Consider the following 21,292-nt stretch of genomic DNA (forward strand, 5'->3'; position numbering starts at 1 on the left):
GTGGGGGACAAATACACAAAAAGAAAAATAGCACCCAGTCATATGCTAAATAGTGGAGCATAAAGAATTATGGTAAATAAAAAAAGCAATGACATGATAAAAAAAAATGAGAAATTGCATTTTAAAGGGACATTAAAAAAAACATTTATGCATAATATAGTAAATAGAAAAAAATTAAAGTAAAAATGGATTGAAAGCCTTTAGAATGGTCATTGCTAGCAAAAAAGGGCTTAGACAATGGAATTATTGTTCCTTTCCTGTGGCCAATTAGAAGCTTGAAGGTAAAATTTGAGATTTACTGTAGCATTGCCCTACAAGTAATTGCACTCCAGGTCTTCAGACACTTTGGCCTAGAACACTGGTTTTCAAATCCGCCCCTAAGAGGCCAAATTTTGAGGATATATGAACTGGAGCACAGGTGAAATAATCAGCTGATTAGTAGACATGGTTATTTTACCTGCTCTCACCCAAGGTAATCCTGAAAATATGGTCTGTTAGGGAGACTGGAGGACAGGTTTGAAAACCAGTGGCCTAGAAAATGGGGCACAGTTACAGAAACAGGAAGAAAACTCAATAATGCATACTACAATTTTTTACTATGCTTAAACTTGTCATGGGGTTTTATGTCTAATGTCCCTTTAAATATGGAATATAAAAACAGAACCAAACTAAGAGTGCAAATGAAAGAAACAGCCAAAAGAAACCCCTACCTGGCATATTATTCATAGAAGGAAGATTGGGTGAACGGGCAGGGGGGGAGTCATCATCTGAACTAGCCACTGTTTTGATGGCATCATGGTAGAGAGGCGTGGAGCTAGGCATTGCAAACTTTGACATCCTAGACATCATAATGGAGAGGGGGTTTTGGGAAAGAGTGGGCTCAGGCGGCATTGTGTAGCTAGTGCTGGAGGGAAGACTTCCGGGGTGATTTATCGAAGCGGACTGGCTGACTGTTGGAGGAGGGCCTCCTAAGAGAGAATAAAAATAATGTATTAAACAAAGAAAAAAAAATGCCTGCAAACCTTTTCTGCATATTTATTTATAGAAGGAAAACTGTAAAAAAAAATTAAAACTTTGAAGTCTTGTATTGTAATACTACACTTAAAGCAACAGAAGGAAGCATTTTAAAAATGAATGAAAACAAGAGTTGACCAATTTATCTCAAGTAAGGAGCCAGACATCACATACACACACGCAGAAATCGTATTAAATATTCTTGATGGCTAAAAAAAAGACACTTAAAGGGCCATAATACCCAAATGTTTAAACACTTTAAAATGCTGCAGCATAGCTGTAAAAAACTGACTAGAAAATATCTCCTGAACATCTCTATGTAAAAAAGAAAGATATTTTACCTCAAAAGTTCCTCAGTAGCCACCTCCCATTGTAAAGGATTTCTAAGCAGCATATTAGTGTGTCTGTCCTGGGACAGCTGAAAGGATGAGCCTTGTGAACTCTCATATTATTTCACCAATCAGGTAAAGGAAGCTTACTATGAAATCTCATGAGAGTTAAGTCAAATCTCATGAGATCACAGTAAGAGTTCATGACCTCAGCACTGCTGATGCTGAAGTATAACTTTTTACACAGAACTTTGCTGAGCTGAGGAGATTGTGAGGTAAAATATCTTCCTTTTTTACATAGAGATGCTCAGGTGATATTTTCCTGTTTTTTATAGTTATACTGCATCAGTTTCAAGTGATTTAGCATATGAGTATTATGTCCCTTTAATGCCACAATGTAAGCTCCAAATCATGTTTAATAAGTATAGAATAGAAAACTCAACAGCCAAACATATTTTATTATAATGTGTGTGGTGGGCAATTTAATTTCAGGATGTCCACAGTTAAAATTGTGAACTTAAAACTTTGGCATTAAAAAGTTAAATGTGTGTGTGTGGGTAAAGTATGTATATACAACATCATTAGTGTGTGCGTGCGCATGCGCATAGCATTTACGCTGCAGGACACAGTCTGTATAGTGCTGTAGCTTGAAGTTTAGCGAGTAACCTCAACTAATATCTAGGACTAAAACTACAAATCTCTGCTGAGAAATCACTATTGAGTCTGTATAGATTTCTCGCAACAACCACTGGTTTTTTTCACCAAACATAACACACACTTTATACACTACCTACATGCCAAATTTAAGGGGGGGATTTTGAAATGGCTTTTGCTTTAGTTCAGATTAATTATTTTAATGGAAAAAAATACCCTTTATCAAAAATTAATTCCTGAAATGCTTATTGCTGATTGTCTATATGATTTTAAAAGAACACATCAGGTACCTAAAGTCAAAATTAAACTTTCATGATTCAGATAGAGCGTTCAATTTTATACAACTTTCTTATTTAGCAAATAAAAATCCAGTAGAGCCTCCAACGGTGAACAAAGTAAAAATCACATCCGTAGGTGGAACTACCTGATTGGCAAAAAACATAATGGCCCAAAAGTTAACCCTAGGATTACATATATATTTAAATTCCACCTACAGATTAAATTAATGATGTCTATGATTAGGGTCCTTGTGACCGAAACCGGTCAGATGTTCAGTATGGCCCAGGATTTTATCTGTTTCCTGTTGCTTCTGATCTAACCCAGAGATTTTCAAACTCTAAAACAGTGGGCCTCCCCTTTAGCAAAGCTTTCAAGATGAGCCCCACCTGCGATAGGTTTATTACACTCACAAGGCATCCACGAAGACATCCACTCACAGAAATACATAAGAATAAAGGGTGTAGTACAGAGCATGGATGAACAGTCCTAATTATTGAATACGATCAGTGCAACACCACAAGGCTCTTACATACAATTATACAAGCACCCATAGGCAGCAACATGCACACACACACACAAACAGGCCCCCATAGGCAGCCACATACGCACACAAGCCCCTATAGGAAGCAACATGCACACACACAAGCCCCTATAGGCAGCCACAGGCACACACACAAGCCCCTATAGGCAGCCACAGGCACATACACACAAGCCCCTATAGGCAGCCACAGGCACATGCACACAAGCCCCCATAGGCAGCCACAGGCGCGCACACAAGCCCCCATAGGCAGCCACAGGCACGCACACAAGCCCCCATATTCAGCCACAGGCACGCACACAAGCCCCCATAGGCAGCCACAGGCACGCACACAAGCCCCCATAGGCAGCCACAGGCATGCACACAAGCCCCCATAGGCAGCCACAGGCACGCACACAAGCCCCTATAGGCAGCCACAGGCACACACACACAAGCCCCTATAGGCAGCCACAGGCACACACACACACAAGCCCACATAGGCAGCCGCAGGCGCACACTCAAGCCCCATAGGCAATCACATGCATAGACAAATAAGCCCCCATAAGCAGCTACACACCCAAAACATTTGTATTTTTTTTTAAATTAACACTTTAATACAGATGGAGCAAAATCCTGCCTCAATTACATCTCCAAACACAAGCAGTTTTTATACAGGTAATACAGGCACAACATGTGCAGGCCTTAATTTGCATAGTACTCGATATACATGCATTATAGGGTTCATTTTATGCTTTTAACCTTCTCTAACTTTTGCCTCTTTGCTAAGAGGATGTTTTTTTCAGCACTGTACATATAAAGCACAAGGACCTGATCAGTGTCCCCCTTACTTTACTGCATCTTTTCAGCTGCCTGTGGTTGAAGTGAAGCTCCCTTATATGCCTTGTCTGTGTGACTCACAGCCCGATTCTCTTCAACCACACGCATCTGAAAACATGCAACAAAGCAGTCCTTTCATTTGTACTTACGATCGGTCACTGAGCCTCACTTCACTAGGAAGGCGTTCAGTCTTCATGTCACGGCGCTGTTTGATGGAGAGGCTGCCACCGAAAAACTTGCACATTAATTTCAATTAAAAAACATACAAATATTCTCTCAAGAGCTTTGGCGCCCCCCTGGGATTGCAATGGAGGAGAGGAACTGGTATAAAGAAAGGTTAGATTTCAGGGATCCACTCCACCACTTTGAGACTCTGTCTGCCTGTCAGCATGCATTATTCAATCCAGTCTGCCTTGCCCCACAACCGGGAATGTCAGGACCCAGGGGAGCATTGGATGCGGATTGGTCCTCAGCTGGTCACATGGTATGGAACAGCAGTTACAAGGGACGAGCTGAAGCTAGGAGCTGTGTGTTTCCAAGCCTCTATTCTGATTTGCCTAATTGATTCCACACCACAGAGTACCGAAAAATGGAGGACTATTGAGGCATAATCTTCGAGTGGGTGAGTGAAACTACCTGTTGGGTGCCACCCTTTGCTGCAGCATTATTAGATTAGTGCCTGATTTGGGAGCTATCACGCTACCACTTTGAGCTAGCGGGTAGTACTTCCCACGGCACTTTATCTAGCTTTCCCCTATACATGTATTATCTGGCAGTTTGTACTTTGGGAATCGTGTCCTATATGCTGAATTTTACATCAATGTGTTAACTAGTCTCTCCCAAACTTTGGGCTAAATGACTCTCTGCTTAATCTACATCTACTGTCGTTTTTTTCCTTAAGGCTTATACCTTTGCTTCAGGATCGTGAACATATCTTTATTACTCAATGGTAACTGTTCTCAACTTTGTAGAACATTACTACAAACATTGTTGGAGAGCCCACCTTGGTTTAGTCTTCAGCAAAGGATACCAAGAGAAGAAAGCAAGTTTGAGAATAGAAGTAAATAATATTTGTGTGTACATACAAACACACAAAAGTGTTTTAATATTTAAATTGAAGTGTAAACTATAAGGAAGTGCATGTGCGTGGGTTGATGAGTAACTGCTACAGATCAATAGATTATACATTTTAAAATGTATATACCGTATGTAACGGAGAAACAAAAATTATACTTGCCTAATAAATAATTTTCTTTTGGGATGATGATGATAGTCCATCGGATTCCATAACATGTGGGATATAATTCCTGCCACTAGGAGGAGTCTAAGAACCCACACAAGAGCTTAACCCCCCCCCCCCCCCACCTCTCCTTAGTTTAACACATAGCCGAGCAGAGAATAGGAAACAGGTAGGAAAGAACAAATGCTGGTTCTATAGAGGTGTCAATTAGAACTGTTGCCCAAAAATTGAATATGGTTTGGCCTATGGACTATAATTATCCTGAAAGAAAATAATTTGTCAGGTAAGCATACATTTTGTTGTCTTTCGTAAGATAATTGTTCAAAGGGCTCCATAACATGTGGGATTAATACCTAAGCATATAGTCCATGTTACAGAATGGGTGGGACAATATTCTGGTACAGATACTGCGGCCCAAAGTGGTAACATTTTATAAATGTATGCAGAGAAGACCATGTTGCAGCTTTGAAAATCTGCTCCAAAAATAGCCCAGGAAGTAGCAACAGTTCTTGTGGAATGAGCTGTGATACGTTAAGGGGTGACTTTCCTGCCACCAAGTAAGTCTTGTGAATTACTTGTTTGAGCCAAATCTACAGTAGAAGCCTTCTGCCCCTTATGAGTCTTAGAGTAATGGAAGATTGTCTTAACTCCTCAATAGCTTGAAGATAAAACAATGCTCCGACTACATCAAGATGGTGTAAAAGTCGTTCCTTAGAATTAGCAGGATCCGGACACAGAGAAGGGACAACAATCTCCAAATTGATATTTTCAGAAGAAACCACCTCGGAAAGAAAATCATATTTGGTACGAAGTACAGCTTTATCTTTGTGATAAACTAAAAATAGAAAATCACTGGATAAAGCAGATAACTCAGAAATTCTCCAAGCTGAGGAAATTGCTAACAAGAAAAGCACTTTCCAGGATAAAAGTTTGATATCAATGGAATGTATTGGTTCAAAGGGAGGACCTTGCAGAACAGAAAGAACAAGATTCAAATTCCATGGCGGAGAAATAGGTCACACAACTAGCCAAATTCTTACTAGCACCTGGACAAAAGTATGAATGTCAGGAAGTTTAGCTAATTTCCTAAAAACTAGAACAGATAAATCTGAATTTTGACCTTTAAAGGGAGCTAGAAGACAAACCCCTGTAAAAACTAAAGAATTCTTTGAATTCTGAAGGAATACCATAAAAACCTGTGAAAGAGTACGATTCAAAGTATGCCCTCCAAATTTTGTGATCATTTTTCTGGCCTGAATCAGAATGTCAATAACTGAATCAGAGAACCCTCTGTGTTTTAAAACTTGGCATTCAACCTCCACACCGTCAAACTTAGAGATTTGAGATTGTGATGGAAAAGAGGCCCGTAAGACTATAGATCTTAGCTTTGAGGAAGAAGACATGGTGGTGAAAAGAACATCTGCATACCATGTTTTGCGGTGTACAGCTGGAGCAAACAAGATTACCGAAGTGGACTCCTGTTTGATTTGAGTAATTAACCTAGAAAGTAGAACAAACAGAGGAAACAGGTACGCTAGATGAAAGTTCCATGGACACACCAAGGTGTCTATATTTTGAGCCTGTGGATCTCTTGATCTTGCATAATACATTGAAAGTTTGTGGATTAAATGGGCGGACATCAGATCTATCTCGTATAGACCCCATTTTGATCACTTATTGAAGATATCCTAAGGGAGAAATCACTCTCCTGGATGACCTGACTGATGGCTGAGGTAAACCGCTTGCCAATTGTTCACTCCTGGAATGTGAACAGCTGACAGGGAGCATTGATTCCTCTTTGCACAAGACAGAATTTGGGACATTTCCTGCATAGCTAATGGACTGTGGGTTCCCCCTTGAAGATTTATGTAGGCCACCGCCTTAATATTGTCCAACTGGAAACTGATAAATCTTTCTTATTTTAAGTGGGGCCAGGACTGAAGACTCAGAAGAATCACTCATAGTTCCAGAATGTTGATTGGTAACCTCACCGCCAGAGGGGACCAAACTACTTGCACTCTTCGAGAATTCCAGACTGTACCCCAGACTGAAAGATTGGCGTCCGTCGTCACAATAGCCCATGATGGTCAAAGAAGACACCCCAAGGGTCAAAGGAGGATCTTGTATACACCAAGAGAGAGATTGTCTCTGACTGACAAATCCAGAGCAATATGCGGTTCTAATTGCATATAATTATTTGATCACTGATTGAGCATCAATAGTTGAAGGGGTCGCAAATGGAGGCGGGCAAAGGGAACTGCGTCCGAAGCCACAACCATAAGACCCACTACATCCATGCATTGAGCTACTGATGGAAATTAAGCATGTTGCAGAGATAGTCGCATCTTCTGAAATCTTTAAGTGATTCAGTCAGAAATAGATGCATTAGGACTGAATGTATAACCACTACTAGTAAATACACCCTTGTAGCTGGAGTTGGAGCTCTTTGGAACATTGATTCTCTAGCCGTGGTCTTGGAGTCCTTGAGTGTGGGCAATAACTAGAGGCAGGGAAGGAGCCTGAACTAAGATATCATCCAGATAAGGTGCAATTGAGATCCCCTGAGCTCTGATCACAGTGAACTGTGCTCCCAGCACCTTTGTGAAAACGTGTGGAGCTGTAGCCATGCCAAATGGAAGGGCGACAAATTGATAGTGTTTGCCTATGAATAAAAACTTTAGGAATTTAGGATGATCTTTGTGTATAGGAATGTGTAAGTATAATTCCTTGAGGTCTATAGTAGACATGTATCAACCCTGTTGTATTAAAGATAATATTGTGCCAATTTTTTCCATCTTGAAAGTGGGAACCCTGACAAACTTGTTCAGGGTTTTCAAGTCTAAAATGGTTCTGAAAGTCCCTTCCTTCTTTTGAACAACAAACAGATTGGAGTAAAAAACCCTGACCCAGTTGAGATACAGGTACTGGGATAATTACTCCCATATCCTCTAAATCCTGTACACATTGCATAAAGGCAGCTGCCTTAACAGGATTTTTGGGTATATGAGACAGATGAAATCGTCCTCAATGAGACCTAATGCGAAAGTCTATCCTGTAATCCTGGGATATGATGTTTTGAACCCAGGGGTCCCTGACTGAAACCAGGTCTTCAGGAAAAGACTCAGTCTGCACCCTACCAGAATATATTCTGGCCTGGAGGCCGCACCTTTATGTAGATTTAGAATTGGCACTGACTGCTTGATCTTTGCCCAGTAAGAATCAGGCTTTCAGGCCAGCTTGGAGGACTTTTGAGACAAGGAGAACCTCTGATCTCGAGAGGAACAAAACAGATTACTAGGTTTGTTCTTTCATCTTGGATTTCTTGTCTTGAGGGAAAAAAAGCTAATTTGCCACCAGTAATAGTCTTAATAATTGAGTCCAAATCAGAACAAAATAGAATCTTACCTTGGAAGGAAAGAGACATTAACTTATTTTTGAAACCATGTCAGCTGACCATGATTTTAACCAAAAGGCCCTTCTTGCAATAACTGCCATAGACTTATTTTTTACATCAATCTTGATGATGTCCATTATTGTGTCACATATAAAGGTGTTAGCCATTTTAAGGGACTTGATGCAATTCTGTAGGTCCTCAGCAGAGGATTGTTCAGAAGCCATTTTGAATAAGAAATTGCAATAGAGTCTCTCTGCCGTGGCTACACAGGTGATGGACACTTCTGGTTTAAGCAGAAGACCTGTCTGCAGAAAGGGCTTTCTCATGAAAGACTCCATTCTATGACCTATAGGGTCCCAGAAAGATGTGCTATCCTCCATGGGGATAGTAGTGTGTTTGGCAAGAGTTGAAATATCTCCATCAACCTTGGGTATAGTTTCCCATAATTCCACATTCTGTTCTGGAATTGGGTACACCCTCTCAAACCTGGAGGAAAGAGCAAATGAATACCATTTTTTCCATTGCTTGGCTATATAGTCAGAAACCAAATCTGGAACCTGAAATGCTTCTGGTATCTTGGGAGTAGCTTTAAAAATATCATTTAACTTATTTACTGGTTTGTTTTCATCAGGTTTTTCCTCAAATTCCCAGAGTTCTCAGCACCTCATGTAACAAGGTGAGGATTTACTCCACTTCAAATCTGAAAGCATTGTCAAATTCAGGGTCAGGAGAAGTTTCTTGTTCACCAGATGACACTTCCCCATCTGAACTGGGTGATTTTGAGTACTCATAAAAGTCGGAGCTCTGAAGCAGGACAAGAATTTGAGGTTGAGAGGAAGGAGCTTGCATGTTCACACCGAAAAGATTGAGGTAAATCCCCAGACTTGCATTTACGTTTACTTGGCCTTGGGATAGACTCTAAATTTTCTGCCATAGCACTGTGTAAATTATTTTAAGAGAAAAGGAAATTATAGGCGCTAAAGGACTGTACCCAGCTTAACTTAGTGAATTCCCCTCCAAGAATACAATGTGAAAAATAAAGTTAAACGCTCAAAGCACGGGTGTGTCTAAGTGATGTGTAGTTAAACGTAAAATAAAGTGTCCAGTCTGCAATCAATAAAATGATGTTATATAGGTAGTGTTTAGAAGATTTATTTATATATATATATATATATATATGTAAAATAAAGGGACGTCTCCCTTAAGTAATGTATAGATACATATAAAATAAGCATAAAAAACGATATGAAAACATAATTTATGTAAGAACTTACCTGATAAATTCATTTCTTTCATATTAGCAAGAGTCCATGAGCTAGTGACGTATGGGATATACATTCCTACCAGGAGGAGCAAAGTTTCCCAAACCTCAAATGCCTATAAATACACCCCTCACCACACCCACAAATCAGTTTAACGTATAGCCAAGAAGTGGGGTGATAAGAAAAAAGTGCGAAAGCATAAAAAATAAGGAATTGGAATAATTGTGCTTTATACAAAAAAATCATAACCACCACAAAAGGGTGGGCCTCATGGACTCTTGCTAATATGAAAGAAATGAATTTATCAGGTAAGTTCTTACATAAATTATGTTTTCTTTCATGTAATTAGCAAGAGTCCATGAGCTAGTGACGTATGGGATAATGACTACCCAAGATGTGGATCTTCCACGCAAGAGTCACTAGAGAGGGAGGGATAAAATAAAGACAGCCAATTCCTCTGAAAATAATCCACACCCAAAATAAAGTTTAAATCTTATAATGAAAAAAACTGAAATTATAAGCAGAAGAATCAAACTGAAACAGCTGCCTGAAGTACTTTTCTACCAAAAACTGCTTCAGAAGAAGAAAACACATCAAAATGGTAGAATTTAGTAAAAGTATGCAAAGAAGACCAAGTGGCTGCTTTGCAAATCTAATCAACTGAAGCTTCATTCCTATACGCCCAGGAAGTAGAAACTGACCTAGTAGAATGAGCTGTAATCCTTTGAGGCAGAGTTTTACCCGACTCGACATAGGCATGATGAAACAAAGATTTTAACCAAGATGCCAAAGAAATGGCAAAAGCCTTCTGACCTTCCCTAGAACCGGAAAAGATAACAAATAGACTAGAAGTCTTTCGGAAATCCTTAGTAGCTTCAACATAATATTTCAAAGCTCTAACTACATCCAAAGAATGCAACGAGTTTTCCTTAGAATTCTTAGGATTAGGACACAATGAAGGAACCACAATTTCTCTACTAATGTTGTTAGAATTCACAACCTTAGGTAAAAATTTAAAAGAAGTTCGCAACACCGCCTTATCCTGATGAAAAAAAAATTAGAAAAGGAGACTCACAAGAAAGAGCAGATAATTCAGAAACTCTTCTTAGCAGAAGAGATGGCCAAAAGAAACAAAACTTTCCAAGAAAGTAATTTAATGTCTAGCGAATGCATAGGTTCAAACGGAGGAGCTTGAAGAGCCCCCAGAACCAAATTCAAACTCCAAGGAGGAGAGATTGACTTAACAGGTTTTATACGAGCCAAAGCTTGTACAAAACAATGAATATCAGGAAGACTAGCAATCTTTCTGTGAAAAAAAAGAACAGAAAGAGCAGAGATTTGACCTTTCAAGGAACTTGCAGACAAACCTTATCCAAACCATCCTGAAGAAACTGTAAAATTCTAGGAATTCTAAAAGAATGCCAAGAAAAAAGATGAGAAAAACACCAAGAAATGAAAATCTTCCAGACTCGATAATATATCTTCCTAGATACAGTTTTACGAGCCTGTAACATAGTATTAATCACAGAGTCAGAGAAACCTCTATGATTGAGAATCAAGCGTTCAATCTCCATACCTTCAAATTGAAGGAAAAAAGGACCTTGTGATAGAAGGTCTGGTCTTAACGGAAGAGTCCACGGTTGGCAAGTGGCCATCCGGACAAGATCCGCATACCAAAACCTGTGAGGCCATGCTGGAGCCACCAGCAGAATAAACGAACTTCCTTGGAATCTTGGAAAAAGGACTATAGGCAGAAAGATATAAGCAGGATGATACTTCCAAGGAAGTTACAATGCATCCACTACTTCCGCCTGAGGATCCCTGGATCTGGACAGATACCTGGGAAGCTTCTTGTTTAGATGAGAAGCCATCAGATCTATTTCTGGAAGTCCCCATATTTGAACAATCTGAAGAAATACCTCTGGGTGAAGAAACCATTCGCCCGGATGTAGTGTTTGGCGACTGAGATAATCCGCTTCCCAATTGTCTATACCTGGGATATGAACCGCAGAAATTAGACAGGAGCTGGATTCCGCCCATACAAGTATTCGAGAGACTTCTTTCATAGCCAGAGGACTGTGAGTTCCTCCTTGATGATTGACATATGCCACAGTTGTGACATCGTCCGTCTAGAAACAAATGAACGACTCTCTCTTTAGAAGAGGCCACGACTGAAGAGCTCTGAAAATTGCACGGAGTTCCAAAAATGTTGATTGGTAATCTCACCCCCTGAGATTCCCAAACCCCTTGTGCTGTCAGAAACCCCCATACAGCTCCCAAACCTGTCAGATTTGCATCTGTTGAGATCACAGTCTAGGTTGGAGGAACAAAAAGAAGCCCCCTGAACTAAACGATGGTGATCTGTCCACCACGTCAGAGAGTGTAGAACAATCGGTTTTAAAGATATTAATTGAGATATCTTTGTATAATCCCTGCACCACTGGTTCAGCATACAGAGCTGAAGAGGTCGCATGTGAAAACGAGCAAAGGGAATCGCATCCAATGCAGCAGTCATATGACCTAGAATTTCCATGCATAAGGCTACCGAAGGGAATGATTGAGACTGAAGGTTTCGATAAGCTGAAACCAATTTCAGACGCCTCTTGTCCGTCAGAGACAGAATCAAGAACACTGAATCCATCAGGAAACCTAAAAAGGTTACCCTTGTCTGAGGAATCAAACGAACTGATTGGTAAATTGATCCTCCAATCATGTTCTTGAAGAAACAACACTTATAAAAGTCTGAAAAGGTTCTTTCTAGAGAAAATGAGCAAAGGGAATTGAATCCAATGCTGTGGCCATAAGACCTAAAACTTCTATGCATATATAGCAACTGAAGGAAATAATAGAGACTAAAGGTACCGATAGACGGAACCCAATAACATTATCCCTTGTCTGATAGAGACAAGGACAGTGACACAAACTATCTGGAAACCTAAAAAAGGTGACCCTTGTGTGAGGGATCAAGAGCTTTAGAAAAGAAGATCCTCTAACTATGTCCTGAAGAGTAAGTGAATCATATGAGATTCTGCATCCTCAGAAAATAATCTGAATGAAAACAGAAAGATGAAAATATGCATTTATTGTATCTAATGAAAACAAATAATGCTATCAAAGACCATAAAAAGGCAAAATAGTTTGAATAAAACTCCAAAACCCGGTTCCTCAAAAGAAACTGGAAGAAATAACCCAGAAGATTCCAGGTCTGAGCATTGCTTGAACCCCATGGGTGCCCAGCCATGCTTCAACAGTACCCAAAATATATAGGACAGAAACACAGTTAAAGAAAGTGTTAGCCTTGCTGGAATAAAATCAAAGAAATTTTGGACAAAATAAATATCAAAGAAGCCTTAACCTGCCCCTTACCAGCCAAGCTGGAATACGGCACGTACATCGCAAAATTAGGGAGCTGATTTCGAACTCCAATTATAGACATGTTACTTGGGAAAGAACTCAGGAATTCGTTCCTTAATAAGAACAACCCAACTAGTATAAGCTTAAAGTTTTAGTCTTAGAACTCAACCTTGAAGCCCAGAGTAACAGTTAAGAATTGAATCAAATTATAAAACAAATAATTGATTATCTTAGAACAAAGGAAATATGGATTTTTTTTTTTAAAAAAATCACAAAATTCTTCTAGCTAAAAAAGCTAAAGACATAGATTAACCCTCATTTGCGAAAATATTCAATAAAATGAAGACACAAATGAAATTATTAGCATGATAGTCCGGATTAAAGGACCAGCCAATACAGTGGACTTGCATAATCAATAAATGCAAAACAACAAGACAAATGCAACAGCACCTAGTCTAGTAAATGTTGTCCCTTTAACAATGCTAAAATAAATCATAATCTGATACTTGATCTTAAAGTAAACAGAGAAAATGAAGCAATTGCAATATCCAAATAAATCACAGGACCAAGAAAAGTACCTGAAACTAAATAATTTTCCATAAATAAGATACAACTATCTAAAGGAAAATAAATACTATTTTGCTATAGAAACAATAGCATAATTAGTAGAATTAGAGATAGCCCCAATAAATTGGAGAACCCTCCAAATTGAATTTAACTGCTGGCAAAGAATATAGTTTAAAACCTTTGAAGAAGGAATAAAAGAAAATTCTCAGCCTATTCCATTCCCTAGTATAGGGAATTTGAAAGAAAACCTCTAAAGAAATAAATAGGCAGAAATAATGTCAGCTAGTCTTAAAGAACTAGTTACCTTAATATCCAAAATAATCAATACCTTTTCAACAAAGAACAAATGTACTTTAATAATTGAAAAATAATAAAAAAGTAGATATGTTAGTGTCAATATCTGATGAAGAAAATTTCTGAAAAAAACATCATCAGAGAAGGATAAATCAGTATGTTGTTGGTCATTTGAAACTTCAATAATTAAAAAAAAAAAGAAGTGAAAAAGACCTACAAATTTTATTAGAAGGCACGAAGTCAGACAAAGCCATTTCTTATAAGTCTTCTAAATATTTCTTGTAAGAAAAGAAAATATATAAAGCATAAATACTAATGGAATCCGCATGTAAAAGTATAACATAATATCTTATTACAAACCATAGCTAAAGATAAACATTTATAACATTTAAAATAAATGAACTTAGCTTTGGTAGAACTGAAACTCAGTTAAACGTTTTTCCAAAAGTGGCTTCTGATTCAGAGTCCATTTGAGACATCTTGCAATATGTAATAGAAAAAACAACATATAAAGCAAAATTGATCAAATTCCTTAAATGACAGTTTCAGGAATGGGAAAAAAATGCCAATGAACAAGCTTCTAGCAACCAGAAGCAATAAATAATGAGACTTAAATATTGTGGAGACAACAATGACGCTCGAATTTCTTAGCGCCAAAAAAGCCACCCACATTATTTGGCGCCTAAATGCTTTTGGCGCCAAAAATGGTGCCACATCCGGTAACGCCGACATTTTTTGGCGCAAAAACGTCAAAAAAATGACGCAACTTCCGGCGACACGTATGACGCCGGAAATGACAAGAAAATTTTTGCGCCAAGAAAGTCCGCGCCAAGAATGACGCAATAAAATGAAGCATTTTCAGCCCCCGCGAGCCTAACAGCCCACAGGAAAAAAAGTCAAATTTTAAGGAAAGAAAAAATTTAATTATTCATATGAATTATTCATATGCATTATCCCAAATATGAAAATAAGGAACGTTGAACATCCTGAATCAAGGCAAATAAATTTTTAAACACATATATTTAGAACTTTATAAAAAAGCGCCCAACCATAGCTTAGAGTGTCACAGAAAATAAGACTTACTTACCCCAGGACACTCATCTACATGTAGTAGAAAGCCAAACCAGTACTGAAACGAGAATCAGTAGAGGTAATGGTATATATAAGAGTATATCGTCGATCTGAAAAGGGAGGTAAGAGATGAATCTCTACGACCGATAACAGAGAACCTATGAAATAGACCCCGTAGGAGATCATTGAATTCAAATAGGCAATACTCCCTTCACATCCCTCTGACATTCACTGCACGCTGAGAGGAAAACCGGGCTCCAACCTGCTGCGGAGCACATATCAAAGTAGAATCTAGCACAAACTTACTTCACCACCTCCACAGGAGGCAAAGTTTGTAAAAACTGATTTGTGGGTGTGGTGAGGGGTGTATTTATAGGCATTTGAGGTTTGGGAAACTTTGCCCCTCCTGGTAGGAATGTATATCCCATACGTCACTAGCTCATGGACTCTTGCTAATTACATGAAAGAAAAGTACTTGTGCTTTATCGAAAAGAGTAACGATGTCCCAAGATATTAGCTTGCCAACTGGCCTTAATTGCTTGGTTTGTGTGGTTGGCGTTACTGGTGGAAAGAAAACAGAATTTATGTTTACCTGATAAATTACTTTCTCCAACGGTGTGTCCGGTCCACGGCGTCATCCTTACTTGTGGGATATTCTCCTCCCCAACAGGAAATGGCAAAGAGCCCAGCAAAGCTGGTCACATGATCCCTCCCAGGCTCCGCCTTCCCCAGTCATTCGACCAACGTAAAGGAGGAATATTTGCATAGGAGAAATCATATGATACCGTGGTGACTGTAGTTAAAGAAAATAAATTATCAGACCTGATTAAAAAACCAGGGCGGGCCGTGGACCGGACACACCGTTGGAGAAAGTAATTTATCAGGTAAACATAAATTCTGTTTTCTCCAACATAGGTGTGTCCGGTCCACGGCGTCATCCTTACTTGTGGGAACCAATACCAAAGCTTTAGGACACGGATGAAGGGAGGGAGCAAATCAGGTCACCTAGATGGAAGGCACCACGGCTTGCAAAACCTTTCTCCCAAAAATAGCCTCAGAAGAAGCAAAAGTATCAAATTTGTAAAATTTAGTAAAAGTGTGCAGTGAAGACCAAGTCGCTGCCTTACATATCTGATCAACAGAAGCCTCGTTCTTGAAGGCCCATGTGTAGAAACAACTTTCGGAAGAAAACCAGGTTTAGTACGCAGAACTACCTTATCTGCATGGAACACCAGATAAGGAGGAGAACACTGCAGAGCAGATAATTCTGAAACTCTTCTAGCAGAAGAAATTGCAACCAAAAACAAAACTTTCCAAGATAATAACTTAATATCAACGGAATGTAAGGGTTCAAACGGAACCCCCTGAAGAACTGAAAGAACTAAATTGAGACTCCAAGGAGGAGTCAAAGGTTTGTAAACAGGCTTGATTCTAACCAGAGCCTGAACAAAGGCTTGAACATCTGGCACAGCTGCCAGCCTTTTGTGAAGTAACACAGACAAGGCAGAAATCTGTCCTTTCAAAGAACTTGCAGATAATCCTTTCTCCAAACCTTCTTGAAGAAAGGATAGAATCTTAGGAATTCTTATCTTGTCCCAAGGGAATCCTTTAGATTCACACCAATAGATATATTTTTTCCATATTTTGTGGTAGATTTTTCTAGTTACAGGCTTTCTGGCCTGAACAAGAGTATCAATGACAGAATCTGAGAACCCTCGCTTAGATAAGATCAAGCGTTCAATCTCCAAGCAGTCAGTTGGAGTGAGACCAGATTCGGATGTTCGAACGGACCTTGAACAAGAAGGTCTCGTCTCAAAGGTAGCTTCCATGGTGGAGCCGATGACATATTCACCAGGTCTGCATACCAGGTCCTGCGTGGCCACGCAGGAGCTATCAAGATTACCGATGCCCTCTCCTGATTGATCCTGGCTACCAGCCTGGGGATGAGAGGAAACGGCGGGAATACATAAGCTAGTTTGAAGGTCCAAGGTGCTACTAGTGCATCTACTAGAGTCGCCTTGGGATCCCTGGATCTGGACCCGTAGCAAGGAACCTTGAAGTTCTGACGAGAGGCCATCAGATCCATGTCTGGAATGCCCCACAATTGAGTGATTTGGGCAAAGATTTCCGGATGGAGTTCCCACTCCCCCGGATGAAATGTCTGACGACTCAGAAAATCCGCTTCCCAGTTTTCCACTCCTGGAATGTGGATTGCAGACAAGTGGCAGGAGTGAGTCTCCGCCCATTGAATGATTTTGGTCACTTCTTCCATCGCCAGGGAACTCCTTGTTCCCCCCTGATGGTTGATGTACGCAACAGTCGTCATGTTGTCTGATTGAAACCGTATGAACTTGGTCTGTGCTAGCTGAGGCCAAGCCTTGAGAGCATTGAATATCGCTCTCAGTTCCAGAATATTTATCGGGAGAATAGATTCTTCCCGAGACCAAAGACCCTGCGCTTTCAGGGGTCCCCAGACCGCGCCCCAGCCCACCAGACTGGCGTCGGTCGTGACAATGACCCACTCTGGTCTGCGGAAGCTCATCCCCTGTGACAGGTTGTCCAGGGACAGCCACCAACGGAGTGAATCTCTGGTCCTCTGATCTACTTGTATCGTCGGAGACAAGTCTGTATAGTCCCCATTCCACTGACTGAGCATGCACAGTTGTAATGGTCTAAGATGAATTCGCGCAAAAGGAACTATGTCCATTGCCGCTACCATCAAACCTATTACTTCCATGCACTGCGCTATGGAAGGAAGAGGAACAGAATGAAGTATTTGACAAGAGTTTAGAAGTTTTGATTTTCTGGTCTCTGTCAGAAAAATCCTCATTTCTAAGGAGTCTATTATTGTTCCCAAGAAGGGAACCCTTGTTGACGGAGATAGAGAACTTTTTTCTACGTTCACTTTCCACCTGTGAGATCTGAGAAAGGCCAGGACAATGTCCGTGTGAGCCTTTGCTTGTGGAAGGGACGACGCTTGAATCAGAATGTCGTCCAAGTAAGGTACTACTGCAATGCCCCTTGGTCTTAGCACCGCTAGAAGGGACCCTAGTACCTTTGTGAAAATTCTTGGAGCAGTGGCTAATCCGAACGGAAGTGCCACAAACTGGTAATGCTTGTCCAGGAATGCGAACCTTAGGAACCGATGATGTTCCTTGTGGATAGGAATATGTAGATACGCATCCTTTAAATCCACCGTGGTCATGAATTGACCTTCCTGGATGGAAGGAAGAATTGTTCGAATGGTTTCCATTTTGAACGATGGAACCTTGAGAAACTTGTTTAGGATCTTGAGATCTAAGATTGGTCTGAATGTTCCCTCTTTTTTGGGAACTACGAACAGATTGGAGTAGAACCCCATCCCTTGTTCTCCTAATGGAACAGGATGAATCACTCCCATTTTTAACAGGTCTTCTACACAATGTAAGAATGCCTGTTTTTTTATGTGGTCTGAAGACAATTGAGACCTGTGGAACCTCCCCCTTGGGGGAAGCCCCTTGAATTCCAGAAGATAACCTTGGGAGACTATTTCTAGCGCCCAAGGATCCAGAACATCTCTTGCCCAAGCCTGAGCGAAGAGAGAGAGTCTGCCCCCCACCAGATCCGGTCCCGGATCGGGGGCCAACATCTCATGCTGTCTTGGTAGCAGTGGCAGGTTTCTTGGCCTGCTTTCCCTTGTTCCAGCCTTGCATTGGCCTCCAGGCTGGCTTGGCTTGAGAAGTATTACCCTCTTGCTTAGAGGACGTAGCACTTGGGGCTGGTCCGTTTCTGCGAAAGGGACGAAAATTAGGTTTATTTTTGGCCTTGAAAGACCTATCCTGAGGAAGGGCGTGGCCCTTGCCCCCAGTGATATCAGAAATAATCTCTTTCAAGTCAGGGCCAAACAGCGTTTTCCCCTTGAAAGGAATGTTAAGCAATTTGTTCTTGGAAGACGCATCCGCTGACCAAGATTTTAGCCAAAGCGCTCTGCGCGCCACAATAGCAAAACCAGAATTTTTCGCCGCTAACCTAGCCAATTGCAAAGTGGCGTCTAGGGTGAAAGAATTAGCCAATTTGAGAGCATGAATTCTGTCCATAATCTCCTCATAAGAAGAAGAATTACTATTGAGCGCCTTTTCTAGTTCATCGAACCAGAAACACGCTGCTGTAGTGACAGGAACAATGCATGAAATTGGTTGTAGAAGGTAACCTTGCTGAACAAACATCTTTTTAAGCAAACCTTCTAATTTTTTATCCATAGGATCTTTGAAAGCACAACTATCTTCTATGGGTATAGTGGTGCGTTTGTTTAGAGTAGAAACCGCCCCCTCGACCTTGGGGACTGTCTGCCATAAGTCCTTTCTGGGGTCGACCATAGGAAACTATTTTTTAAATATGGGGGGAGGGACGAAAGGTATACCGGGCCTTTCCCATTCTTTATTTACCATGTCCGCCACCCGCTTGGGTATAGGAAAAGCTTCGGGGGGCCCCGGGACCTCTAGGAACTTGTCCATTTTACATAATTTCTCTGGAATGACCAAATTCTCACAATCATCCAGAGTAGATAACACCTCCTTAAGCAGAGCGCGGAGATGTTCCAATTTAAATTTAAATGTAATCACATCAGGTTCAGCTTGTTGAGAAATTTTCCCTGAATCTGAAATTTCTCCCTCAGACAAAACCTCCCTGGCCCCCTCAGACTGGTGTAGGGGCACTTCAGAACCAATATCATCAGCGTCCTCATGCTCTTCAGTATTTTCTAAAACAGAGCAGTCGCGCTTTCGCTGATAAGTGGGCATTTTGGCTAAAATGTTTTTGATAGAATTATCCATTACAGCCGTTAATTGTTGCATAGTAAGGAGTATTGGCGCACTAGATGTACTAGGGGCCTCCTGTGTGGGCAAGACTGGTGTAGACGAAGGAGGGGATGATGCAGTACCATGCTTACTCCCCTCACTTGAGGAATCATCTTGGGCATCATTTTCTCTAAATTTTGTGTCACATAAATCACATCTATTTAAATGAGAAGGAACCTTGGCTTCCCCACATACAGAACACAGTCTATCTGGTAGTTCAGACATGTTAAACAGGCATAAACTTGATAACAAAGTACAAAAAACGTTTTAAAATAAAACCGTTACTGTCACTTTAAATTTTAAACTGAACACACTTTATTACTGCAAATGTGAAAAAGTATGAAGGAATTGTTCAAAATTCACCAAAATTTCACCACAGTGTCTTAAAGCCTTAAAAGTATTGCACACCAAATTTGGAAACTTTAACCCTTAAAATAACGGAACCGGAGCCGTTTTTATATATAACCCCTTTACAGTCCCTGGTATCTGCTTTGCTGAGACCCAACCAAGCCCAAAGGGGAATACAATACCAAATGACGCCTTCAGAAAGTCTTTTCTATGTATCAGAGCTCCTCACACATGCATCTGCATGTCATGCTTCCCAAAAACAAGTGCGCAATAGAGGCGCGAAAATGAGACTCTGCCTATGATTAGGGAAAGCCCCTAGAGAATAAGGTGTCCAATACAGTGCCTGCCGGTTATTTTACATAGTTCCCAAGATTAAAATAATTCCTCAAGGCTATGGAGTATAAAATATGCTTATATATAAATCGTTTTAGCCCAGAAAATGTCTACAGTCTTAAAAGCCCTTGTGAAGCCCTTTTTTTCTTTATGTAATAAAAATGGCTTACCGGATCCCATAGGGAAAATGACAGCTTCCAGCATTACATCGTCTTGTTAGAAATGTGTCATACCTCAAGCAGCAAAAGTCTGCTCACTGTTTCCCCCAACTGAAGTTAATTCCTCTCAACAGTCCTGTGTGGAAACAGCCATCGATTTTAGTAACGGTTGCTAAAATCATTTTCCTCTTACAAACAGAAATCTTCATCTCTTTTCTGTTTCAGAGTAAATAGTACATACCAGCACTATTTTAAAATAACAAACTCTTGATTGAATAATAAAAACTACAGTTAAACACCAAAAAACTCTAAGCCATCTCCGTGGAGATGTTGCCTGTACAACGGCAAAGAGAATGACTGGGGAAGGCGGAGCCTGGGAGGGATCATGTGACCAGCTTTGCTGGGCTCTTTGCCATTTCCTGTTGGGGAGGAGAATATCCCACAAGTAAGGATGACGCCGTGGACCGGACACACCTATGTTGGAGAAAAGAGCGCCTTTTTATGTAGAGATGATGTGACGTCACGTTACCGTGGTAACCCCTATTCCTAAATCTGTAAGGAAGTCCTGGGGGATTAGAAGATAGTCTTTGCGCTCACAAAAATTGATAGCTTGCAACTGAACAGTTACTTTCTTGCCAGTTGGCAAGCTAATATCTTGGGACATCGTTACTCTTTTCGATAAAGCGCAAGTACTTTTCATATCGTTTTTTATGCTTATTTTATATGTATCTATACATTATTTAAGGGAGACATCCCTTTATTTTACATAGTATCGTTTTAAAAATCTAGACATCTCTGATTTTACT

At 40.3% G+C, this 21,292-nt stretch overlaps 1 protein-coding gene across 1 annotated transcript in view; it reads right to left on the reverse strand.

The window, feature by feature from the left end:
* BCL9 (BCL9 transcription coactivator) overlaps positions 1–21,292 on the reverse strand; it is a 346,838-nt gene that overhangs the window by 7,664 nt on the left and 317,882 nt on the right. Inside the window, 1 exon segment of the mRNA XM_053705893.1 lies at positions 711–965. Coding sequence (XP_053561868.1) covers positions 711–965 — 255 coding nt within the window.

This window comes from Bombina bombina, chromosome 3 (genome assembly GCF_027579735.1).
Source record: "Bombina bombina isolate aBomBom1 chromosome 3, aBomBom1.pri, whole genome shotgun sequence".
NCBI lineage: Eukaryota > Metazoa > Chordata > Amphibia > Anura > Bombinatoridae > Bombina > Bombina bombina.